A 27,886-nucleotide genomic window follows, 5' to 3' on the forward strand; every position below is an offset into this window, starting at 1 on the left:
TTCTAACCATATACGGTTGCACTTCATAAATAAACAGCTGTAGTGCTAGTTTTGATTGAATATTATCATAAACTTTATTAGCCATAAATATAAGATGTCTTTCCCCTAGGATAGATTACATATCTTCTCTCCATTGACATTTGGCGGAACCTTAGGACTTGCTTTGGTCAATGAAATGGTACTGAGATGACATGTACAACGTTTAGCAGAAGCTTTAAATCCAGATCACATTGGTTATGTTCTGTGCCCTTACCACAATTATCAATGTTCCACATAGAAGCTGGTCTATTAGCCTTGGTCCCGCAGTACAGAACACATGGAGCAGTCTCTTAACTAACACATGAGCATGTGGGATGAACAAGAAATAATTATTTCTTCTTGTAAAATATTCAGTTAGGGGTCATCTGTGATAACAGTGTATCCTCACCTAGCCTACCAAAAAAGGAAATTGATACCTAAAAGTAGGGGAATGGCTATAACAACAATAAAAATGACAATGAATCATTAAATATGAGGCTTATAGAACCAGGCAGCAGATGGTGAGGAAACTGTGACCTGGGTCTAAAAGGACACAAGTCCATTATTCATCAGTGGCAAAACACTCAGTAACATTGTCACCTGTAATCACTTGGAAGGCAGATATTTTATCAAGTGAGCTTACACACTGAGGCAAGGAGGTAGGAAAATTAAATGTTCAGAGATAAAAATGGAATTGCCTCTCACCTCCAACTCTTAAAAGGTAAAACTGAGAAGATCTTCATCCTACAAAGAACAAATGAAAACTCAGCCTCATGGCAAGGACCAAACCAAAACTCTTATTTTTGTGATGAAATTGCTGAAGGTGTTAATTTGGCACCCATTAATCTTTCCCATGAAGACAAATGCAAAGAGAGAGAAGACTGAGACCCTAGTCAGACTCTAGCTCTAAAACGGAGCCAGACTCCTGGAGAAGGTCTGACACCTTGATGTATGTCTGTGGGAGAGAGATGAAAATCATTTCCATGGACTGAATTGAGAGATGGACAAAGAGTATCTGTAAGGACACATCCCTAATCGTGGCCATACAAAAAGTTGAATTACCAAGAAAACGATTTCTCTGTCTCTCTGTGGTAAGAGCAAAGTGATTATGATGTTTTCAATTCACAGGTGTAGAAGAATAACCCCCAGCAATGCAAACTAAAAAACAAGGATTAGGGAAATGTAAAGGAAGGTCTCCGTGCATTTAGATACCATTCTGGTCAGCCAGAGGCACAGGTCCTCAACACTCTAGATGTTTGCTTTTCACAGAAACACAATGAAACTGGGTTTTTAAATGTGTTCCTAAAGAGTTACATTCTTTTTCTCATGGCAGCTATTAGTTAATAAAGGGAGGTCTGCTGCAAAAGAGCTAAAGAAGTAGCTAATAGAAAGGGCTTAGAGAGGCTAATCCCTTACTCTGTCTAAACATCTACTGTGATGGACAGAATAACAGATCCACAAAAATACCCACAAACCTAAAGCCTGGAACCTGTGGATAAGTTAGGCTACGTGGCAAAAAGGACTTTGCAGATGTGATTAAATTTCCATTGAAATGGGAAGATTATCTTTGGTTATCTGGGTAGGCCTAATTTAATCACAAGTCCCTAAAAACTGAGAATCTTCCCTAGCTGTAGTGGAAATGTGTAACTATGGAAGCAGGGTCCTGAGAGATGCAATATTGCTGGTTTTGAATAAGGAGGAAGGGGGGCATTAACTAAAGAATGGCTGGTCTCTAGAAGTTAGAAAACAGCAAGAAACAGATTCTCCCATAGAGCCTTCCTAAGGGAATGAATTTCTGCTGACATCTGATTGATTTTTGCCCAGTGAGACCCTTGTCTGAATTCTAGCCTATGGAACTGTACAATAATAAATTTGTGTTGTTTTAAGTCACTGACTTTATAGTAATTTGTGTGGCAGCAATAGAAAATTAATACATCTAGTAATTGCCCAATCTGGACATAAAGAAACATAGTATATAGGCATGACTTATTGCTTTGGGAATGCTAATGCTTCAAACAAGCCTACCAATAAATAAATAAAACAAATGGAAGAGATTGATTCAGCATTAGAAATTACTAAATTCTCATTAGCTGTTGCAGCTGCCACAGCCAAAACCTTGGCAAGCTCTCAACTTGCACAATGACAGATGATTCCAAATTTTATAAATTAAAAAAAGAGCTAAAAGGCTCATAAATTTTAAGTATGAATTTCTGCCTGTCCTTAACATAAGTGCTTAGCTCCACTCCAGAAATTCTAATTCAGTTGGTGTGGCGTGGGATCCAGTTGGTACAGTGAAGTACCTTTTTCTTTTTTCCAAACAAAACTTGCTATGTGTTTATTAAGACATTTCTGTTAACATAAATCGAAGTGCCTTTTTAAAAGCTTTCATGATGACGTTAATAAGCCAGACTTGAGAACCACTGCTCTAAGGGACAAAATTCTTCTTCATATCATCTTAGGGTCTGGGCTGTTAATTTATCCAAATGGATTGGATAATAGTATCCAGTTGATTAGAGTATTAGACCAGATTTATTTGAGGTAAGTCCCTATGGATTCAATTTACTGATATTTCTCACAAATTTTAATACCTGTCCTATGTAGTACCCATGGAGGCCCATCAAATTTTATAGGAATTTGTGGCCACAACTATGTTGTTTACCAGTCAGTGCTACTCCAGAGAAAGGTCAATTAGTGAATAGAGCGGTCTTTTATGATTATGACATGACATTGACATAGGCCCATGAACCAAGACTTGGTTCATGATATGACTATAGAATATCCCCTTAATCTTTTTTTTTTTTTTTTTAATTTTTTTTTTCAACGTTTATTCATTTTTGGGACAGAGAGAGACAGAGCATGAACGGGGGAGGGGCAGAGAGAGAGGGAGACACAGCATCGGAAACAGGCTCCAGGCTCCGAGCCATCAGCCCAGAGCCCGACGCGGGGCTCGAACTCACGGACCGCGAGATCGTGACCTGGCTGAAGTCGGACGCTTAACCGACTGCGCCACCCAGGCGCCCCCCCTTAATCTTTATCATTATCTCCACATAGCAGAAATAATGAAATGATGGAACATACTCCCCAAGAAGGAGTTCAAAATCTCACTGATTCTTGAATTCTAACAACCCATTTATCTTTTCCGTGTTTGATCCCTTTATAATACTGTTTCCCAATCATATATCTCCATGCTGAATTGGACCAAAAAATAAATAAAAGAATGTAAGCATACACCTCCCATAGGATCCAGGCATTCCACAGCTAGGACTTGCTCCAAAAGAAAAGAAAGTAATAGGTCTATATGAAGATTGTACATGGATGTTCTTAGCAGCTTGGTTTGTAACAACCGAAAATTGGAAACAATTCAAGTGCCCATTACCAGGTAAATGGGTAAATAAATTGTGTTATGTCCAGATAATGGAACACTGCTCAGTTATTTGAAAACATGAATTGTTGATATATGTAATACAATGATGAATCTCAAAATAATTGAGCTGAGTGAAGGAATGCAGACAGAAAAGAGTTCACAGCAATTCCATTCATATAAAAGAGTAGAAATTGCAAATGAACTAGAGTGAGAGAAAATTGCCTGTGAATAGGAGGGAGGAGAGGGTTGGGAGTGGCTGGAAGGAGGAATTTTCAGTGAGACACAAAGGAATTTGAGGAGTGATATATTCATTGTTTTGATTGTGGTGGTGACTTCATTGGCATATACACGTGTCAAAATTTGTCAAACTGTTCATTTTAAATAAGTGCAGTTTGCTATATGTTAATTATACCTCAGCAAAAATATACAAATAAGGGGAAAAAGTAAACAGGCCATTCTCCAAGTATGTTTGGTTTACCCATCATGAAAAGACTGTAACCTCTTACGATAGCTGAAATTATGACTTTACTTCATGTGAGTTTTCTTAGCAGAAAATGTGCACAAGACAAGAAATGCAAAACTATTCTCCTGGTGAGAAGCAGTACAACTTATAGGATATAGAAAACCCATATGTAGCCATTTGGGAATATCTAAATACATACTACTCTTTTATGCCAAGGTGAACTCTTTATTAAGAATGGCCATAGATTTTGGGGTGCCTTGGTGGCTCAGTCAGTTAAGAGTCTGACTTCAGCTCAGGTCATGATCTCACATTCATGAGTTTGAGCCCTGCATTGGGCTCTGTGCTGACAGCTCAGAGCCTAGAGCCTGCTTTGGATTCTGTGTCTCCCTATCTCTCTGCCCCTCCCTACTCTTGCTCTGTCTCTCTCTCTCTCAAAAACAAATAAACATTAAAAAAATGAAAAAAAAAAAGAATGGTCTATATTTTAATCATTAAAAACACTCATTCTCAAATTCATTCAGAAGTTAGGCTTGACCATAAGAGGGAGCATTCAATTTTGGAAATACATAAATTGTTTAATAGGGAGAAATTGATCTAATTGATTTATTAGTAAACGAAACCAAATTTATTAATAACAGGTATATAAACCTTAGGCCAATCTATAAGTAACTAGTTTACATAGCGAAAGGTTCAGTAGCATATCCAACATTGCATAATTGTAAATTAAATTTTTCTATTAAAAGGTAAAACAGTAATAGGTCACTGCTTCAATAAGTGTTGGAGGCCTCAAAAAAAAATCCATTTTTATACCTGAAGTCTACATCTTCTTGATGCTAAAAATTATTCAAGTCCTTTGGGAACAAAATCAAGATGTATATAAACTAAAAGGATGTCCCTACATCAATCTTCATGTCTTTGAATGATAGAACATGTACATGTTTCTATAAATCTATTCAATTATTAAAATGACATGCAAGAAGGAACTATATTGAATTTTAATAGGTGAACGAAGACACACCTGCTCTTTGTAGGAACCAGAATGCCCTATTTGGGTTGGAGGGTCTGTGGGAATCACCAAGAAAAATGGAAGTCTTGGCTTATAACATTTTTCAGCTGTTGTAGTTGGGATATTCAGAAAGTTGATCATGCTGCAAGCACTAGCTTGGGAATAAGATCCAAATAACCATAGAAACAACCAAACTTGCATTTATGGGGTTAGAAAATAGAATGCAACATTGTTCAATAGTACTCTCTGTTATAATGGAATTTCTTTGTGTATCTGTGGTATGCAAGATGTAGTCACTAGCCACATGTAGGTGTTGATACACAAAATGTGACTAGTAAAACTGAGAAAATGAGTATTTCATTTCATTTCATCTTAATGTCAATTTCTATTTTTTTAAATATTTACTTATTAATTTTGAGAGAGAAAGCATGAGCAGGGAAGGGCCGAGAGAGAGAGAGAGAGAGAGAGAGAATCCCAAGCAGGCTCCACTCTGCCAGCACAGAGCCCAACACGGGGCTTGATCCCAGGAACTGCGAGAACATGACCTGAGTAGAAACCAAGAGTGTAACGCTCAACGATCTGAGCCACCCAGTCACTCCTAATTTAAATTTAAATATAAACAATTACGCTTGGTTAGCAGGTACTACAGTTGACAGGACAGGTCAAAAGTATTAGGAGATAAGCAGACCAAGACTGTGCTTATAGTATGATATTATTTTCAGAGCTTCATCTATGTGTGATAACTAATGAGGTTTTCTGAGAAAGTGTAATGCCCAGAAGGTGAGTTCATGTTTATTCTTTCAACCAAAAGATACAAAACACATCTGCTATAGACTGAATGTTTGTGTCCCCTCCAAATTTTTATCTTTAAACTCTGATCCCCATTGTGATGATATTTGGAGATATGATTTAAGGAGGTAATTAGGTCTTGAGGGTAGAGACCTCAGAATCTCAGGATGGGATTAGTGCTCTTATAGGAGAAGAGCTTGCTTCTTTTCTCTCTCCATCATGTAAGGAAACCAGGAAGAAGGCTTTTCACTAGAACCCTACCATGCAGGTCCCTGAGTTTAGACTTTCTAGCCTCCAGAGCTGTAAGAAATAAATATTTGTTGTTTAAGCCACCAAGTCTATGCTAATTTGTTATAGCACCCCAAACTGCTGTATCGAAGACAACATCTAAAGATTTGTAACATATTTCCATTAAGCAATTTCTACCAGCACTGTGTGAGAACCTATGACTTTTAGGTTTTGAAGCTATTGGTTTGTCTCAGCTATAACTGTGCCCCATTTGTTAGCACTTCCAGAATTTTGAAGTAGAATAGTCTTACTGCCTTGGATCAGGAGGCTTTAAATCTTCTTCACTGAAGAATTTATAAAAATGTTTGCTTTCGTTCACCAGATATAGGGTACGATATTGTATCATTCCTCCTGAAGGGGGATAAGATTTAGAATTCTGCATTGGGTTGAGAAATTATGTTCCCTAAATTAAATCAGCTATTGCTCTATTGTCTATTGCCACAATAATGCTGCATAACAAACCACCCCAAGCCTTAGTGGCTTAAAACAACAGGTATTTATTTAGTTCATGAATCTGGGGGTCAATAGGAAGTTCTGTTGCTCTGGGTTGGACATGACTCATCTCGGTTGGGCTCACTTATATGTCAACAGTCAGCGAGTGTATTGGCTGGAGACTAGTTTAGCCAGGATGACCCCAACTAAGAGATCATCCTGTTTTTGCTTTAAGTTCTCTCTCATATTCTAGAAGGCATATATATATATATATATATATATATAGCTGAGGGAAGATCCCAAGAAAGAGAACAATAGTAGGTCAAGCCTCTTAAAACCTAGACTTAGAATAAGCTATAAATTCAATCAAAATTCAAAAAGCAGGGAACAAAATTCTACTTCATAATGGGAGGAGCTGCAAAGTCGGATTTCAAAGAGCATGGGTACAGGGAGGGGTAGAAAATTGTGAAGCATTCCACAAAATCTAATTAATATACCAATTTCTTGGGTAAAGGCAAATGATATTCTTCAAGAATGTATACTGGCATTGGAGTCAAACTTCCGAAAGTATAGAGAAGTTATTACCCTAGGACCTTATAGGCTGTAGTAAATAAGAAACTATCTCAATCTGGGTCAAATTATATTAGACCCATCTTATCCCACTTCACATGGTAAGTTGATTCAAAATGGAAGTTCCACTGAAACCTACTCATGAGGCAAATATATTATAAAAATTAGTACCAATCTAAAAATTGTGAATGACAGTCTCCAAGCTGGGGGAAGAGTACCCACGGTTTGGGGAAATATTAGTCTCTTCAATAAATGGTGTTGGCAAAGCTGGACAGCCACATGTAAAATAATTAAATTGGACTATGATCTTACACTATAAATGCACACAGAAAAAACTTGAGAGACTTGAACATAAGACCCGAAACCATAAAACTCCTAAAAGAAAGTCTTGGTAATAATGATATTTTGGATTTTGATACCAAAAGCAAACATAAATAAGTGGGACTACATCAAACCAAAAAGCTTTTGTACAGCAAAGGAAACAATTAACATAATGAAAAGCCAATCTCTGAAAAAGAGAAAATATTTGCAAGTTTCATATCTGATAAGAGGTTAATATCTAAAATGAATAAAGAACTCATACAACTCAATAGCAAAAAAAAAAAATGATGAAAAAAGGGGCAGGGGATCTGAACAGACATTTTTTGAAAGAAGACATACAGATGGACAATAGGTACATGAAAAGGTGCTCAACATCTCTAACCATCAGGGATATACAAATCAAAACTACAATGAGATATCACTTTACACCTGTTAGAATGGCTATCATCAAAAAGACAAAGAATAACAAATGCTGCTGAGGATGTGAAGTAAAGGGGACCCTTATGTACTGTTTGTGGGAATGGAAATTGGTGCAGCCACTCTGGAAAACAGTCTGGAGGTTGCTCAGAAAGTTAATACAACTATCATATGATGCATCAATTCCACTTCTGGGTGTTTATCTCAAGGAAACAAACACACTATCTTGAAAAAATGTATTCACCCCTATGTTCATTGAAGCTATTTATAATAGCCAAGACATGGAAGCAATCTAAGTATCCTTCAATGGATGAATGGATAAAGAAAATGTGATATATATATAGTGATAATGGATGATAAAGGATGCTAGAGTAATGGTTTTACTACATATACAAATAACAAATATTGTGTTGTACACTAGAAACTAATGTTATATGTCAATTATATCTCAATTAAAAAAAAAGAGTACTCATGTTTGGAAGTCTTGAAATTTTGTCACATCAGACTATCTATCATTATATTAATAGTCCTGAACTGTTGATGAGTATTACAGATACCATCCAAATACTTTCATTATGTTTTCAATAATAGCCAACTACAAGGAAAGATATACTAGCTTTAAAAAGCATTATGTCCTCCTGTTCCCAGTTGCTATAAAGAATAAGGACAGAAAGTAAAAAATTACGGCCATAAATTCATTGGATTGTGAAAAAGGTCAGTGAGGACAAAGTGAACTCATTCAGTTGATATACTGCTAATCACAGCAAATCTTGATATTGCCATATTGCAAGACAATGGTAAGACATGTACTTAAGGAACCCAAATATTGTCGTATTCTAAATATAATTATATATTTAGGAATCTATAGTGAGGGAACAATCCAAAAGTAGTAACAACAACAATCATGAAAACTCTGTACCATATTCACTGATTTGTTTTGTTTTGTTTTGTAAGAAAAACAGTTGGAAGCAACCTAAACGTCCAGTAATATAAGAATGACTAAGTAATTATAATACTTTCATTGGGTAGAATATTATGAAGCTATTAAAATGGTCATTATAAAGATTATGCAACAACATCAAAAGTAAAGTAGAATCTTAACTAAAAAAAAGATACAGTATTATAGGCACACTATGATTATAACTATGCAAAAGAAAATGAAAAAAGTCCATAGAATTGCAAGTGGTGCTGGTAGGAGTTGCCTTTTGGAACCTCTTATTTTCTTAGAAGTATTCATATCATTTGAGTAATTCAACTTCTGGAAATACACTTTAAGAAAGTTATCCAAAATGAGAAAAGAATAAGGTGAGGACTAGGGAGAAGAATTTTTTAATACCTCTTTGCAGCTTTTTTAACTCATAAAGAACTGAAAACAGCCTAGATGTGTCAGAAGAATGAGATGGTCAAATAAATTAGAGTTTATATGTCTGCAGAATGTTATATAGCAATTAAGAATAAAAGAAATTGGGGCTCCTGTGTGGCTCAGTCGGTTGAGCACCAAACTCTTGATTTCAGCTAAGGTCATGATCCCAGGGTTGTGAGATTGAACCCATGTGCTGGGCTTTGCACTGAGTATGGAGCCTGCCTGGGATTCTCTCTCTTTCTCCCTCTGCCCCTCTCCCCTGCTTGAACCCTGTCTCTCTCTCTCTAAAATAAAATTTTAAAAAATGGAAAAAAAAATGAGTGAAAGAAATCAGTGACAAAGAAATTCATAAATGTAAAGAAAAGGCAGTATTCATTCTAAAAGCAATATAAAAATAATATTAGCTATATGATTTATAAGTATATGTAGATAAAAATATACCAAAAATTTAACAGTATATTTTCTAGAAATACATCAAAAAATTAATAGTAATTAATAGTAGTTATATAAAAGAAAATTATTGATGCTTTTCATCTTTCTCACATTTTTCTATATTTCCAATTTGTATATGATAAACTTAGTACTGCATATTACTTTGATAATCAGAAAAAAATTGTGAAAGCCTAGATAGGAGAAAAATAAAATATCCATTTTGGCACTGTATAAGGGTGGTTGATTAAGGGTTCTGTGCTTGTTTTTCTAGTTGCCACATCTTGGAATATAGTTATGCTAAATTTGTAATTTCAAAAACTATAATATTTAACAAGGTAATCCACGCTACATCTTATTTTCCTTCTTGTAAGACACGATATTAACAACAACACTTTACACTTATGTAAGGATTTGCGAAGTATCTCACTTGTGTTACTTCATTTGATTCTCACACCTGTGTAAAGTAGAAAGTGTTATCATGCTATAGTTGCAAAAATTGACTCAGAGATTAAATGAGGTCCTTCAAGTTTTGTGGCAGATTATTAACAGAACCAGTGTTGGCTCCAGTTGGTTACGCTTCCAAATGCTCTTGCAGTTTCCATGGAATCATTTTCACAATTCTCATCAGGAAGGATAAAGCCCTATGCCACTGCAAAAAATGCTATAAACAGTTAAGACATTTACTGGAAGAGAGTGACTTTGATTTGCTTTTTACCTATTCTCTCCACTGTCCTCACAATGATTAATTTTTTCAGAAGTCAGGCTTTGATGTTTTGGTTAGTACCTTTCCAACACTTTCTCCAATCCCTTGATATTCGCAACTAATTAAGCAGTGATGTAGACTGTGCATGAAGTACTTTTTAATTAGCCACAGTGATTTGCAAATTATTCAGCCTGGGCTCAGGACCCTTAATATTCAAACTGAAAATCTAGTGCATGTAAACTCTTTATTTAAATAGTGACATCTGAGATTAAGCTCAATAAAGGTTTCTATGGAAATGAACTGCAATATCAAAACTTTCCAAAACATTGAAATGACCCAATTAGAAGAGGTAAAAATAAGTGATAGAAAGAGTAGCTATCAATAGAATGGAAGGGTTCATTTCACTTCTGCACGTTAATTTTCATAAATGTGTCTGCATATTCATTAGAAGACTATGCAATTCACTTGCTATTCAAGGATCTCAACTAGAAAAGAATGATACATGAAGTAAAAGTTTAGTTGTTCATCAATAACATTGAAGCCAATTTCATAGAAATGCAGACATTAAAACTGAAGAGCAAAGTAAATATACATGAATGTATACACACACAGATAACATAAACACTGCTAAAGAAAAATTAACGATAAAATTCTAGGATTCCCGTAGCAGAAACGATCAATAAAGTTCATGAATTAGTTCCAAATAGAAAAGTTAAATAAGCCTTTGATCTTTCTTAGAACTAAGAACAAAGGGAAATATTTCCTAAGCTTGACTCCAGAATGAAATGCAAACATAAACATGTTTATAAAAGGTTGTAATCACATAAGAAGCTCTTAAAAATAGCTCTGAGTGAAGCAAAATATAAGAACAGTTCATGAATGTGAAATTTTAAATTTTCTAGTATGAACATTAACCAAGTTCAAACTTTAACCTTGACATTTGCATGCACTATGACAATTGAAAACCCAAAATGGTTTTTAAAACGTACATGGCTGCAGAATTCTAACTTTTGTTTTGAAAGCTTAGGTCACAAGATACTTTCCTGGAAATCCTTATGTAAAGACATCCAAGTAGTAATCTAAATTTTACTAATAGAACACAATGACCAAGTGACATATATAGTTGCAATCCACTAATAGCCATCTCAAACTTAACCCATCCAAAATCTAGTTCCTGATCCTTCTCGCTTTTCCTGTAGTCTTTCCATTCTCAGTCCTGGCAATACCACCTTTAATGCCTGTCCATCATGCTGTGGTATCAACCCAGTATAGACAACTGGCTTTGAATGGCACTGTGGTATACCAAAGGTGATCTATTTTTGCCACATTAAGCAATACTGAAAAAAGACAGGGGACATCAATGTCTCTATGCAGTAATGATAGCACTCATGGAAATTACTGTGTTAAGAAATCTGTTAAGAAGTATGGTAAGTTAGTCATGTTAAGTACAGTAGTTCCTGGGGTGGGGGGGGGGGGTGTGGGTAGGGGGGAGAGCAGAAAAGGACATCCAGTGGAGTTCACCAAGCCCTGAAGACCTGAAACAATATGCTGCCCTTTTCTGGCATGCCTTCAGTGAGCAGTGCATGGGAATTATCTGTCCCACTGGGAAATGTCACTCCTATTTGCAAATGAGAGTGCAGAGTTTCTGGCCACCTACGTCCACATACACATACATATATGTTCGTGGTGTGGCCCTGGATGTCATTATCTCACCTTCTCCAGACCTGTATATTGAAGCGAGTCATAAAGAAGAGAAAGGGGTCCAACCAGTGCTGCTTACTTATGTCTGTGGTTAACATTTCCTAAACATGCTTGCAATAAAACCTCTTCCCTCTGGCTTGAATAGTAGGTACCTGAATTCTCAGTTTGCTTTTCCTTGACCTACATTCTCTCTTCTTACAACCTGCTCCACCAAAGACCAAAGTTGCCTTTCCAGAACATAGAAACATGAATCCTCAGGGTAATACACACACTCTCCTCATTCTAGCTATTTTATAAATTAAGATGGTAATTTAGTCTTTGGAACTCCAGCCTTGACACCTTCTACTCTCATTCAACAAGTTGCAATGGAGATAGATTTGTAACTTCTGAGTCAGTATTTTGTGAACACGTATTACCTGTGCAGATTCTTTTAAAGTTGGGATTTTCCAGAATGTGTCCTGGTAGGCGGCACTGGAACCGATGTTGCCAGAACTCAGGGAACCAGGGATTCCTCGTATTAGTGTCCAGCCTCAGCTTCAGGAAATAATCATCAAATGACCTGACCTCTGGAGATTGCAGCTTTATTGTGATTCCCCCGTTGGCTTCCACCTCATAACCTTCAATGACTTCATCTCTGTCTGCCCATCCATCACTAAAAAAATTCAGGGATTGGGGTAGGGAGAGAGAAAGACAAAGGTCTCACAAATAGAGCTCAGCGTTACACGTGAGTGAGGCAATTCAGCAAGGCTGACAGTCTATTTTAAGCCAGAATTGCTACCCATCAATGGCTTTTTTTTTTTTTTTTTGGTGGAGAGTAGTACATTCTGAAATAATAAAGTCTTGTTTGTTTTTCACAGTAGTGAAAGTGATGATGATAATAATAGTAGCAATGGCAAGAACTAACATTTATTGAGCATTTACTAGTCTTCAGATTCTCTACTATTCACATTTACTGAGTCAGAAGACGTTCAGCAACTAACTGAAGTCCCAGTGGAGCCAGGATATGGATCCAGGCAGTCTGGCTCCCAACCCAGTGCTCTTTAGGCACAAAACCACCAATTGCTGTCCAACTCAGAATAAAATAAAACCCAGGCACTCAGGGCCTTCACAATAAGAGCTCAGCAAGCTTTCAAGGTTTCAACCAAGACCATTATATGAGCTGCATTTATAGGGCAGAAAATTGATTTAGCTCAGAAACATGACAACCACAGATTTGGCTCCTGGATGTTGTTCAAACTTACGTTGCCCAGAAGTGATCAGATGCTTCCTCTTCAATGTTTTTTCAAAACAGCGGCATTCAAAGAAAACAATCCCACTCCCCAAAATGAAACTAACCCTCCTGCTCACTAAATGGAAGTTAACTGATGTTTTATCCAGTGGGTTCAAATTTTATTTTAATTTGATCACCTTCTAGAACATTCACATTGGTTATGAGTGATGTAGCTCCAATTTAATTCAAGTATGCACGTGAACCAGGCCAAACCTCATGTGAGTGGCTCTGATTCCTTCCCAAGCAGGTGTCAAAAAAAATTACACTGGATAGAGTTAAACAGGCAAACAAGACTTTATTCAAGTATATTCCAATATGCCAAAGACACTGAACTCCCCTCTGCTGAAACAAAAGTTGGGGAGATTTAAGTGCTGGGAGAAGCTAGTGAGCAAGTGCTGGAGGACATTGAGAGGCGCTTGGTCAATGTGATTAGCCATCTGTGTTTTATAATTGTCATTTATCTAAGTTAGGTTTCCACCTTTCCACAGAAACTGGGAAACAGAGGTCTGCTATCACTCTTGATGATTACATTTCAAAGGATGGCTTCCAGGTACCTGAGAAAGAAATTTCTCTGCTGTAAAACTGGCAAGAGTGTAGGAGAAAATGTACACCTCCAAGAGACAAAGAATTTATAATACTGATTTTTATTTGTTTTATTTTTTCTTTAGAGAGGGAGAGAGAGAACACGTGCATGGGCAGGGAGGGAGAGAGAGAGAGAGAGAGAGAGAGAGAAAGAGAGAGAGAGAGAATCCTGAGCAGGCTCCATGCTCAGTGCAGAGCCCAAGACACGGGGCTCCATCCCATGACCCTGGGATCATGACCTGAGCTGAAATCAAGAGCTCGATGTTCAACTGACTGAGCCACCCAGGTGTTCCTAACAGCATTTTTTAAATTAAATGCTCGAAGGAAAGGGAAGTCAAGGGGCCCATAGTCAGGAAGAAATTTGTCTAAAGCTGAGTCAAACCAAAGAGAATGTTAATTTTCTCCCTTGGTCAAGAGGTGGATTTATTTACACCCACGGAGTCGCTCCCTGCAGTTTCTGGAACATAACTTACTGTTTGGTCTCTGACAGAGAAAGTGTTTTATCACTTGCTTCTCACAGAGCAGGGATCTGGGCCAAATATAAAAGACTGACCATCGCTTACCCCTTGTTACCTGAGATCAGTTGGGATAAATGTGTCCTCCACTAAGCTGAGTTCATTGGTGCAGTTCTATTTCAGAATCTTCCCAGTGAACCACACAGGAGCTGTATTTTCAATAGACCAAGGGTTGTAGAAGGTATAGCTGACTTAACATGATCCAGAGCTAAAGAGACCTTGAAGTATAGTGTAGTCTAACCAGCCAGACCAGAGAATGTCTACATGCTTTTTCTCAATCCATTAGGATAGGTATTTTACAATTTTGAACAGATCTTTCCTTTCCCTTTCCCCTCCACCTCTCATTTCCTCCCTCCCTCCCTCTCTTCCTTCCTTCCTTCTGCATTTACCTAGATGCTCTCCTATGCTCAAGATTCAATTGAGAATAAGACACACTATCCTCTGCCCCTAGTGTTACAGACTTGTGGGGGAAACAAACATTAAACAAGAATTACAAACACTATAAAGGTAAGGAAGGAAAAGCAACCAGTACTATGAGGAGAAGAGTTTGGGGACTTAACTCAGTCAAGTGTGTACATAGGTATATAAGTGTGGGTGGGGAGAAAGTGATTAAGGATGACTAAGAAAGTTATGTCTGAGCTGAGACCCAAAGGATGTGTGGACATTAGTCAGATGAAAAGATGGAGAGGAATTGGTATAGAAGGTTCCTGGTAGGTTATCTAATACACAGGAAAGAGCATGGCCATTCAAAGAATTTGGAGAGTCCGTATGGCTGGAGCATAGAGGAAAGTGTGGCAGGAAGTATGGGCATAAATCCCAGTTTAGAAGCTGTTAGCCTTAGGACTGCAGGAAGTCCTCAAAGTGTTGTAAGCCTGTTACATAATAAGGCCATTGAGCTCTGCTCCCTGGTGGTGAATGACCTGAGTCTTTCTAACAAGTCTGGCTTTACTCACCATCACTGGATATGACGGTCAGTCAAACTGATATTAAAAAAGAAGATAGACTCATCTATTTTTCTCTATGCTCAGTTTGCTTAGAAAACTTTGAACTAATTTAATTATTTCAATTTATTCATATTATAACTACGTGTATAGCAATTTGAAGACCTGAACTATGGGGTCAAGGGTAAAAATAAAATCCACCAGACTTTCAAGAAATTCTGCTTATGACTATATATTTAAAATCAAAATGACTTATAAAGAAAAAAGTTACTTTTGACATAAAATTTAAGCTTGAGGTGTGTTACTCCCCAGGATTCCATATTATGTGAGACTTTTCTGTGTGTGTAGATATAGTCTGAACAAGAAACCCACAATTTTTTAAGTGTATGAAATGAACCTTCTATGCTGTTTATTTGTATTTCTTTTTTTTAAAAAATCATCCCCAGTTTATAAAAGCAAGTATCATGTGTCAGTGCTAAAAGCAGAGAAAGTGTGACCTCCTGTCCTTTTGCCCTCCAACACAGAGGAGCACATCATGGGAGTAAATCATTGTCTATGAATATACACAATTTGAAGTCGTATGTTTTAGTGGGGTAGAGCCTTAGACCCCCCTTGCCTTTGGCTAAAGCCCTTCCCCCTCACTATAGATGACCTCATTCCAAAATTAGAGTTGGGGTCAAATCCAAGAAATCATGAAATCACGGAGAACCAGGATGTGACCGAAAAAAGTATTCAGCTAGGATTAGTTGGTGAATACTTTTGAAATGTTAATTGTTAGAGGTTTGTAGGAGATATTAAATCTATCACAGATAAAGTTAGGGAATGCTAACAAAAAGTTGCTGAAAAACATCCGTAAAGCACCTGTTTTTGTTTTTGTTTTTGTTTTTATGTACTTAAATCATCTTGTCTACTTGCCAAATAGTATCCACAGAGAATTTTCAAGAATTTTTGCTGCTTAGTTGTGTTGGGATTTTTTTACAATGATATTGTTTTGGTGGATTCTCCGTGAAGCACGCTGGAAAACAGGGAGGCAGCAGCTCTCCTTCAACCTGGTTTGGGGGTTTACTCTTGTCGTTGTCGTTGACAGTGGTGGTGGTAGTGTGGACTCTGTGACCAGAAATGACCTGCAGGCACCTGCTCAGCCCAGGTGTCTGCAGTGACTCCCACTGTGCTGCATGCTGAACTCTACGAGGCATATTCACAGCCTCCAGCAGCTTCTGCTGCCCCATCTGCTTCCTGGTGATGAGCTCCTTTTCCTATCTGGGCTCTGGAAATAAAACTGCATAATGTGGACAAACAGGGCAAACATTTAACAGAAAGCTACAAAATACAAGAATCCTTGTTCCTTATCCCCCTCAATGTTTTTACACAGCAGCTCTTTCACAAGCCTGTTCTCTTACCCAGAATCATTGTTCTAGTCCCTGTGAAATTCCGCAGTCCCAACCCGAAGAATAATATTTATTCCACTGAATAAATTCTGATGGAAACAACAGAAAGGTGTCATTTCTAATTCTAGCAATCATAGCTGGGCAGGAGATGTATGAGTGCCACCTTTGCGTTATACAAGTTAAAATCATTTAATAAGAAAATTGATAGTAAAAAAAACAGAAATACAATTGTATTCATTTAAAAATTGTTTAAAAACATTTTATAAAAACATATTTACATTCAATTAAAATAATTACAGTCTAGGGAGTAAAGCGATTTGATTTGTGTGGAGTACAAGTAATTGCATGTACCTAATAATAAAGCTCTAATTCTTTAAAAATATTCCGGAGGGGCGCCTGGGTGGCTCAGTCAGTTAAATATCTGACTCTTGATTTCAGCTCACGTCATGATCTCCCTGTTCGTGAGTTCGAGCCCTGCAATGGGCTCTGTGTTGACAGGGTGGAGCCTGCTTCAAATTCTCTGCCTCCCTCTCTCTCTGCCCCTCCCCTGCTTTCTTTCTCAAAAATAAACAAATATTTAAAAATATATATGTATTCCAGAGACTAGCATATAACCAAGAAAATTAGAAAGGATAATAAAAATATTTTCAGAAACATATGTAAACAAGCACAAAATTCCATAAATACAATGCTAACCATACTTATAAAGGTTGAAGAAACGTCATGTAGTTCAGTTTAAATCATGTGATGTCAATTGTGAGAAATTTTATGGCGGCAATGGCAGCTTTTTCAATAAGAACTCAGACTGGCTTTATTCATTCGACATTTATGCACTAAGAATCTTGTGTGAGTTAGGCATTTTGCTTACGGCTGCAGATACATTGATAAGCGGTACAGGTGCGGCCCCTGCTCTCCAGACAATCACAGGGGCAGGGAAGACTAGCCACTGAATACACAATCGCCACAGAGAGTTGCAGCAGTGAAAGGAAAGGAAGCCGGGCTACAGAAGAATAGAGAAAGAAAAGGGACATGTCAAGGGAGGTTTTGCCCAAGAGGAAGTAACACCTAAGACGAGACTCATAGGATGCATTGAAGCTGCACAGTAAAAAGAGAGATGGAAGAAGAACCAGTTCAAGAGGGGACAAAGCAATCAAGCAGCAAGGCTTTCAGTTTGCTTAAAGTGTGCAAGGTAACGCTTAAGACAAGCCTGTGAGATGTTGAAGAACCTGAACATCCTTTTTCTTTTTAAGATTATTCATTTATTTGGGGGGGGGGGGCAGAGAGAGAGGGAGAGAGAATCCCAAGCAGGCTCTGCTCTGTCAGCACAGAGCCCGACAGGGAGCTTTATCTCACAAACCGGGAGACCATGACCTAAGCCAAAATCAGGAGTCTGACACTTAACCTACTGAGCCACCCAGGCACCTCTGAACATCCTTGTTAAGGGTTTGGATTTTATTTTTAAGGTGGTGAGAAATTACGCAGATTTTGAGCAGGGATATGACATGGTTAGGTTTGTCTTAGAAAGGTCATTCTAAAATTACTTGAGTGTAGTTACTTGTGGACGTTCTTTGTTTCTAGAATTCTCAGACAAAAACTGTGGAAACACATTGTGGGCATGGGTGCATGTGCACACGCACACACACATGCACACACACGTACACCTATGCACACATGCACACACACAGGCTAATTACATTATAATGTGAAGGCACAGTGGAGATTTGATGAACCAGGAATGAAGATAGTGGTCCAATTAGTTGCTAGTTAATTTTAAAATTAGTTGCTGCCAACTCACCACAAATATAAAACTGACACAAAATGTAGGTATTCTTTATTTAATTATGTAGGACAGGCACTTAGAGGTCATCAGCCCACTGGAAAACAGAGAGGATGATGAGCTACTTCCCCCTTCGGTTTTCCTGTCCTGCTAGAATTAGAATTCAAACAGAAGCCTCACTTCTAGCCCTATGGTGTTCTGGTAGAAAAGTGACCAAAGTGGAGGAGGGAACGAGATGGTGGCAAAAGGCAAAAGAGGAAAAATGAAGGGAATTCTCAGGAAGTGGAAACTTCACATATGGGAGATCAAGGTCAGATAAGTAATTCTTATTTTACCACATGCTCTTCACCCCATCCCCCAACTCACCTCTGGCATCCTGAACCTGAAATTATCTGCCAGCTGGAGACTCGTGACTATGTCCTAGCAGAAACGTAGGGCAAAGATGATAAACATTGCACACAACCATGCACGTGTGGGAGCCTTTCCTAAAACTTCTACAAACCAAGCTTTCATGTATCAAAGACAATTTTAATTTATTTATTTTTTTTTTACGTTTATTTTATTTTTGAGACAGAAAGAGACAGAGCATGAATGGGGGGGAGGGGCAGAGAGAGAAGGAGACACAGAATCGGAAGCAGGCTCCAGGCTCTGAGCCATCAGCCCAGAGTCCAACGCGGGGCTCGAACTCACACACCGCGAGATCGTGACCTGAGCTGAAGTCGGACGCTTAACCCACTGAGCCACCCAGGCGCCCGTATCAAAGACAATTTTAAGCCAGTGTAAAAGAAGGGTGGGTCCATGAGGGGAATTACTGTGGACAAGTGGGTCTTTTTTCTTCCTTCAAGTTCCACTACCAGGGTAGCATCCCATTCTGTCTCTCATTCAACTAATCCCAGGAGACAAAATGAAATAGGAATTGGTTACTGAAACTTTCTAAGCCTCTGTTTCCCCACCTATAAAATGGTGGTGGAAATGGTATCAGCCTCTTTGAATTGCGTGTGAATTAAAATATATGATCCATGTGAAATATGTAGCACAGTCTAGCACATGATAAAATCTTACTAGATGTTAACAGTTCTTTACCATCAGTCTCCTCACAATCCATCCAATGTGTGAGCTCTATCTAGATATGGGAAAGGTTTCTCTACACTGTGAAGCACTATTCGCAGTATGGTCCAAAGACTGGTGCCAGTTCATAAACTGTTACCACTCAAAGAGAAAGTAAGACAGAGGCTGAGACTAAGCATTTAGAAAAATCTATAGCAGTGAGACATTGTTGTAAGATCTAAGAACGTGATCTGTGGCCCCCTGTCATTGCATAGGGTGTAAGCACTTTGTTTTACAATTTGTATGGTCAATTGCCTGTAGCTCAAGCTGTATGCATGCCATATGCAGTAGAACCGTGTCATAGTGTGTGGCATTTCATGGTTACTTTGCCAACTGTAACCCAAAATTATATAAATATCCAAGAACATAACAAGCATTTATTTTTATGCACTTGTTTTTATAATCACTATAAATTTTAATCAAGCTTATTTTATAATCTATCATGTAAGAGTAATTTCTAAATTAGGGAAATACAATTCTCATTATTTACTTTAACTCTAATTATATGGCCACACAGGCTTCACTGGATTTTTTTTATGAGAAAAGATATACAATCTGCTAAATGTGGCAATAATAGTATTTGAATATGGATAGCGGAAATGATTCCAGAGAAATGAGGGCAAAAGAGTTCTGATGAAATTTACCTGAAAATATGTCCCCTCATATATTGAATTTGGTTTTTATCCCCAACTGATGGTGAGGTGCTGAAGCCATAGTATGTTATTTGTGGAGTTGCTTTACCTGATGAATTTGTGAAATCATCAAAATTTACTAATAATTGATACACAAAACATTAAAAGTTAAATGTACAATCAAATAATTCTTTGAAACAAAAAGTATTAAATTAAAAAGCTGATAGAAGTCTATGTTCAATATTCTAACAAAACATTAGTCTTTCATGGGTTTTAAATAAAGTGGCATTCGGGGTTGCTAAGACTGAAAGACACATACAGTTGCCAAGACATCAGTGAATGACTGCATCAAAGATATTTGCTTAGAAATGTTTGCTGATTCCGGTAAAGAAAGTAGCTCAAATTTTACTTTCTGTGCATCATAGCTCGATGATTTCTGAAACTGCCTAATGATATGGAAAACCAAGGCCCTGCATAAATGAAGCTGGCAAAGCATTCTTTCATTGCAACTTGAGAAACGTGCAGATAAATTCTTACGTGGCAGTTCTTTTAGTATGTGTGCGATTTGAAAATGATGAAGACTTAGAGGAAGAAAACTCTTCTCTTATTTAAATTCTCTTTTAGTTCCAAAGCTGAGAAGCACAACTACCTCTAGATATGATAACATTATGAAGAATTACTTTGTCAAAAAATGTGGCTGGCGGCTTATGTTTTGTACAGGAGTAAGTTCTTCTGCTCCAACTGCCATCATCAGGGAAACATCCTGGAGTAGTTACCTAAGTAGCTTGTGAGAGAATGGAAATCGACGCAATAGTTTCTGTTTTGAGAAGGTCTTGGTGAAAAAAAATCAGCTGAAGTAAACACCACTTAGTGACATAATATAAACTTTGTGTTATGTAAGAACCGATGCACTGAAGGTGGCTTTCACTGGCCCATCAGAACTGATTGTTAGCATTTTTCCCAAATGCTATGTTCTGTGTCTTAACATTGGCAGATTGAAATTGTTCATGATGGAGATACATACTTCAAGGAAATAGGTAACTGCTATTAACTTAGGACTTCTGTCTTATTGACACCTCCCCCCCACAGCCAATTGTAATAATATAGAACCTGAGCATAAACAGCTATTCTTGGTATTGAGAGGAAAAATTATATCAAGAATGAACTCAAGAAAAACAGAACAGTTTTTCTTCAGGATAAGAAATCAGTTTTGTCTCAATATGTAAACATATCAATAGGAAAGCCTGACTTTCTCTATTGACTGATATCTTTGATATAGTTAATGATCTTTAAATTTCTTGAAAAGAAAGAATCTTTTTTTTTTTTTGACAGATAGGAGCTGACATTTATAAAGGGCAAAATTAAAAGTCAGAAATTTTGAAGAAAAAGGTTTTTTTGTAGATTGCTATGCCACAATTTTAATTTCAAAATAATTGTCAACAAGTAGAGATGATCTCAGTATTATCATCTGCAAAGTTTTGTCAGCAAATATTTCATGAATTGTTCATGAATTAGATTGCCTTAGTCTCCTTGGGCTGATATAACAAAATACTACAGACAGATGGCTTAAACAACAGAAATTTATTTTCTCACAGTCTTGAAGAACAGAGGTCCAACAGTAAGGTTCCAACTGACTCAGTTTCTTGTGACAGCTATTTTCCTGGCTTGCAGACTATGTCTTCATGTGGCCTTTCCTCAGTGCTTAAATACACACGGTATGAGAAAAACAGAGAGACAACAAGCTCTCTGGTACTTTTTTTCTTACAAGGACACTAATCCTATCGGATAAGGGTCCTACCCTCATGACCTCATTTAACTTTAATTATCTCACTAAAGGCCCTGTCTCCCAACACAGTCACATTGGAGATTAGGACTTTAACATATGAATTTTGAGCGAACACAATTCAGTCCACAGCGGATGTAATTTTATTAAATTTGTTACTCATTTTAAAAATCCTCATATAAGAAATTAGTGGGCCCAGAATTCTTTTATTTCATCAAAAGATAATTTAAATTGAACTAAAAAGTTATGGAATAAATTATTGGAACTAGCTACTGATTAAAGATGACTTTTGAAAATAGAGCATCACTCACTTTACTTGGGATCGAAAATTTTAAATGAATACCCCAAATTCACTGAAATTGCTGCAAAGTGTTTCTTCCATTTCCATCAGCGCACCTCTGTGAGGCTGGTTATTCTATTAGGAATGTCATAAAAATTATATAAAGAAGCAGAATACATATGCATAATCCTATGCAAGTATGATAGTTAAACCAAACCATATTAGAGAATTTAATAAAGTCATTATCATATTAAAATTTTAAATATTGATATGCATGGTGTTTGTTAAAAGGGTACATACAGGCATTCAACATAGGAAACCTCTACTTCACTTGTAACTTTTTATTTACAATTATAGAACATCTAAAAGTTAGGAGTATAATAGTAATATTCTCTACTAATCACCTAGGCCCACACTTTCAATGAACAATGAATACTGTTTTGGCAATTCTTTTCTTTGTTTATTTTTACTATATTTACTGAAATGAGATTTTGTGTCTGTTAAATCTAATATTACAACTTTGGGCTTGTATTCTTCATGTCTTTATGCTGTATTTGACTTCCTAGTAATTTTCTTAATTTTATTTTACCAAAGTTCCTAACTAGATTGAAATTAAAAGGAAAGAGGAAGAAGAGGAAGAGGAAGAAGTAGAAGAAGAAGAAGAAGAAGAAGAAGAAGAAGAAGAAGAAGGGGGAGGAGGGGGGAGGAGGAGAAGAGGAAGAAGAAGGAGGAGGAGGAGGAGGAGGGAGAGGGGGAGGATGAGGGGGAGGAGGAGGAAATACAGAAGCACGTTCTAGAAGATAAAGTTGTAAGAAATTGTTAAGGGAAAGACTATGCTGGTTCAACAGTTCAAAAAGGAACTCTTCGAAAACTCCATTTGGAAGCTAATGGTAAATGAAGCCATGACCACCAAGTAGAGACTTTTCATTTTGTTGGGAAGGCTCTGATGGCTTCATTCCTTAGTGCAAACTTTTACAGATTTAAATTACAAATCTCTGCTCTCTGTTTTAAATCCCTGGCTGTTTTATTGCCACTGAACTCTTATTTTTCATGTCCCTATGCCATCCAAGCGAAAGACTGAAGTTTCCCAAATAATTGTTAAGAACCAACTGAGGGGAAGCAAGAGACCCATTAGAAAAACAGTGCAATAAAGAGCCAAAGTGATTCTGATTAAAACATAAATCAGATCCCGGCATTTCTCTGCTTAAAATCCACCAATGCCTTTCCTTCTCACCGAAAGTCTTTTGATGAGTACCTTTAAAGGCTCTACACACTCTGATCCTCATTACCTCCCTCATCTCTACTATTCTAACCTTTGCTCTGCTCCAGCCACACTGGTCACCCTACTGTTCCTCAGTGAACAAGGACGCCCTGGCCTTAGGATCTTTGTAGTGGCTACTCTCTGCCTGAAATTCTGGAATTCTCTTCACTTGGGTATTTTCATGGCTCACTCTTTCATTTCCTTCATGTCTCTCAAATATCACATTCACAGTGAGGTCTTTCTCTATTTAAAATTGTGTCCTTTCTCTCTATTTCTTTTTTCTCATTAAAGCTTATCGCTATCAGGGTACCTGGGTGGCTCAGCTGGTTAAGCATCCTTGATGTCAGCTCAGGTCATGACCTCATGGTCTGTAAGATCGAGCCCCAAGTTGGGCTCTGTGATGACTGTGAGTAGCCTGCTTGGTATTATCTCTTTCCCTTTCTCTCTCTGTCCCTCATGTGCTCATGTGGGCGTGCTCTCTCTCTCTCTCTCTCTCTCTCTCTCTCTCTCCCCCAAAATAAATAAACTTAAAAAATTTTTAAAAATGACATTGGAAAGCTGCTTTTAAAAAAACTTATCACTATCTGGCATGCCATGTAAATATATTTTCTTTATTCCTCTAGTGAAATGGAAGCTCCATTTCAAAAAGCAGAAAGGTTTTTATCATTTTTGTCCACTTATGTAACCCAAGCAATTATAAGAGTTGTTAGCTCCTAGTAGGTGCTCATTATATATTTGTTAAATGAATTAATGAATTAATGGATAAAAATGTATGAACCAATTTGTATTTAAGAATTCATAGAGAATACTCTAACAGTGATATGTGGGAGGTGGTTCATACCAGCTGGCAAGAATCCATTGTTAGCATCTTTTCCCAGCTATGTATTGAGTAATTTCATGTCGGAAAGTTGAAACTGGCCATACTGAGAGTATTTACTTCATGGGTATATCAGATTTTCTAACAAAGTACCACAAACAGGAAGAGTCACACCTGAAATTTATTCTCTCATAGTTATAGAGGCTCTAAGACTGAAATCATGGTGCCAGCAGGACAATGCTCTGAGACTCCGTGTAGAATCCTTCCTTGCAACTTCTGAGCTTCTGATAGTGACCACCCATCCATGGCACTCCTTAGCTTGCAGCTACATTGCTCCAAACCCTCCCTCTGTGATCACATGGTGTTCCCCCTCTGTGTGTCTGTATCTCTGTGTCTCTTCTCCACTTATAAGGACATCAGTCATATTGGATTAAAGGCCTACCCTACTCCAGTACGACTTCATCCTAACTTATTACACTTGGAACAATTCTATTTCCAGATAAGGCCATATTTTGAGGTATTGTGGATTAATAATTTAACACATCTTTTTTGAAGACACAGTTTAATCCATAAAAATGAGCAAACACTAGAAATCAAGGCTTTATTGTTCTGCTTTGTTTCATTTTTGAAGAGAATCAGTTGTTAAACATTTACCAGCACACCACTAACTAAAACAAGCTGTTACATTTTCTCTGAAATTTGGGATTAGTTGTAAACTCTGACCCATTAGATGAGCTAAAGGAGATCTAAACGGTTATTGTTTAGTTCTAAAATATCCATAATAGAAATTAAAAGCTATTATTTTTAAATTAACATTTATGAAAGCTGTAGTTATATAGTTAATACATTTAGATCACTTTATTTTTTCACAAGGGTAGACAATTACATGCTAAGAAGCATCAAAAAATATAAAACACCCAGAAAAATGACCAGTTTCAGCCTAACAAATACTATAAAATTTTAAAAAGAAAATGTAAGTTTATACCTGTAGCTATTTGAATTTGAGGACAATAATTACAACTTTTTAAAAAAATGTTTACTTATTTTGAGGTGGGGGGAGAGGCAGAGAAAGTTGCAGGGAGAGAATCCCAAGCAGGTGCTGTGCTGTCATTGCAGAGCCAGATGTGGGGCTCAATCTCACAAACCGTGAGATCCTGACCTGAGACAAAATCAAGAGTTGGCCGCTCAACGGATTGAGCCAGCCAGGCGCCCCATGATTACAGCTTTTGCATTAGAATCACATATGTACACTTATGTATGCTTCAGGTTCCTCAGCTTTGAGTTGTTCTTAATGATAAGTTGAATTGTATCTAGGACTTAGTAAGTCATTCTAACAATACAGGAAAATGTATACAAAGTTATCATATATCTGTATGGTACTTTTTTATTTTACATTCATATAATCAATTCACTTAGAGTAAATTTGATTCATTGAAGAACTAATCTAGATCCTCCAACATTAGCTGATTCAAATCTTTGGCATTCTTTCATTTAATAAATATTTACTGATATCCTACTTAGTGCCAAGCACTGTTAGGTCCTGAAAATAAATTAATGAATAAGATGAGAAATATCTTTGCTCTTATTTAAATTCATAGGTTGGATTTCTACTCCGAGCCTAGACAGAGTAACAAATACCAAATTCATTTTTCTGTCGGCGAGAACTAAAACACTGGACAAAATACATAAAATAATGGCTCTCAAGACATTTTACATCAAGAGATGCAAGACAGTGATCTCTATGAAGTGAGCAACAAATGAGATGAGCTCTAAACTATTTTGAGCCTACTGCTTGGAGGTTTCCAAATCATGACTCAGAAAGGCAAGGGAGAGAGGGGTGGGAAGGCACGGACTCAGGCACAGTCCAGTGGATTCACTGAGTTCAGTAACAGAGTTGAATGTCAGGAAAAACCAAGGTGGCCAGACTCCACAGGGCAAAGCACTGGAGAGGGAAGAGCTTCAAAGACAGAATAGTCTGCAGTAATTCTCCCAAAATATTCAGTTGAATATTAGACAGCCCATGCATGTGATGAAATTGCATAAGACTGAGGAAACATCCAACCAAGAAAATTTGACTGCATAGTGCCTGGAGATCACACAGAGTTGGGAATAATAATTATCCCCAATAGCCAGAATGGAAAAAGTCATGTTTCACAGAAAAATGGCTAAAGTACTAAAAAGGAACTTGCCCCAGTATTTGGGAAAAATTAGTCTTGGACTAACTGCTTCTCTGGTCTTGACTAACAAAGCTTAAAAGCAAGATGAAAAAGGACAAAATTATTTCTAAGTAACGTCACCTCTTCCCATAAGTAGCTCAAGAATATTTTTAAGAAATACAAAATATCTAGTATTTAAAAAGGTAAAATTCACAATGTCTGGCATCCAATAAATATTACCTGGCATATAAAGTTATATATGGAGTGAGGGGGGAGTGAGATATTAAAGTGACAAATAATGAAAAATTATCACATGATGATATAGGTTAGGTAGAGTGTTTTTAAAAAGTTCTGTGATATAAATGAAGAGGGGATATTGTACACTGGGTGGTCAGGGAAGCGTCTCTGAAAAGATAACTCTTCAGTAGGTATATGAAGATATTCTAAATTCTCTAAGTCCTTGTTAGGCAATGAGAAGGTGTTCTCATTTTGGTCACCCAAGCTGATGAGCGATCCTGAGAGCAAAGCTGGAGAAATCTGTCAGGCCACTGGAGCTCAAAGCAAGTCACAACTCTTACCTGCACCTCAGCATACCCCATTTTCTGTGTAATTATGATCCCAGAAATACCTCCATGTTCAAATTACAAAGATATCCCAAGTTCCTTTCAGAAAAACTGTAAAATCATGCTCTGAGGGAACTCAGTATGGCTCAAAAACTGCATGGTGTTATAGCAAGCTATCACCTGTGTGATCCCACTAGGACTAGGTCAGAATGGACCCATTTGGAGCTTAAATTCTGTAAAGTTTGAATTTGAGGCTGTAGCTTTTGACTTCACTGGTGTTAAAACTGAGCTATCCAACAGGTTCCACCTCATCACTAAAATTTCCATCACCATTTATTTTTTAGTCCCAAGGTTGAGAGGAAGGGTCTGCTTAGAGACAGTGGACTGAAGCAAGAGCTATGCAGGTTTCCGTGAAATAGAAAGATCTACTTTCTATGTACATGTGTCTACTTTCTGTGAAAGAAAAATCTACTGTCTTTATGGAAGACAGTAGATAATCTTACCCCATTTGATTTAATAGCACTTGATCTTAGCCAAAAGGCTGAGAAGTAATTGATTTAATATTAGATGAGAAAAGGGCATATGAGTATACACGGAGGCCGAGAAGGTAGGTACAATGACTAATAATGAATAAGAGGCTTATAAGATGAAAGTAAAGGAGGAATGAGTTATGAAGATCCTGAGTTATTATCAGCAATCATGTGTGGCTGGGCAGTTTCTTGTGTTGCAGAGTCATTGGGTAACTAAAATGAAACTCTCAGATGAGAGTTCTCACAGCAAGAATAATTCTTCAGTGCCACAGATAATGTAACTTTGTGTCCTCCATAGCTATTTGTAGAAGAAAGGAAGGAAGGAAAGAGCAGAGGAAGGGAGGGAGAAAAAGGAGTAAGAAATGAACATATGAGGTCCATAGTGGTGGGGAAGTTATCAGTGCACATGTGGAGAGC

The 27,886-nt window shown here is 37.4% G+C and overlaps 1 protein-coding gene across 2 annotated transcripts in view; it reads right to left on the minus strand.

The window, feature by feature from the left end:
- Positions 1 to 27,886, minus strand: part of GRM1 (glutamate metabotropic receptor 1) — a 423,633-nt gene that overhangs the window by 95,945 nt on the left and 299,802 nt on the right. For both annotated transcript variants that reach the window (XM_047102524.1, XM_047102525.1), the window contains exon 3: positions 12,284 to 12,519. In XM_047102524.1, coding sequence (XP_046958480.1) covers positions 12,284 to 12,519 — 236 coding nt within the window. The remainder of the gene's footprint in view (positions 1 to 12,283; positions 12,520 to 27,886) is intronic.

The sequence above is a fragment of the Lynx rufus genome, unplaced genomic scaffold (assembly GCF_022079265.1).
Source record: "Lynx rufus isolate CCGP_SWC_20201006 ecotype Redwood Valley unplaced genomic scaffold, mLynRuf1.p SCAF_6, whole genome shotgun sequence".
Lineage (NCBI taxonomy): Eukaryota > Metazoa > Chordata > Mammalia > Carnivora > Felidae > Lynx > Lynx rufus.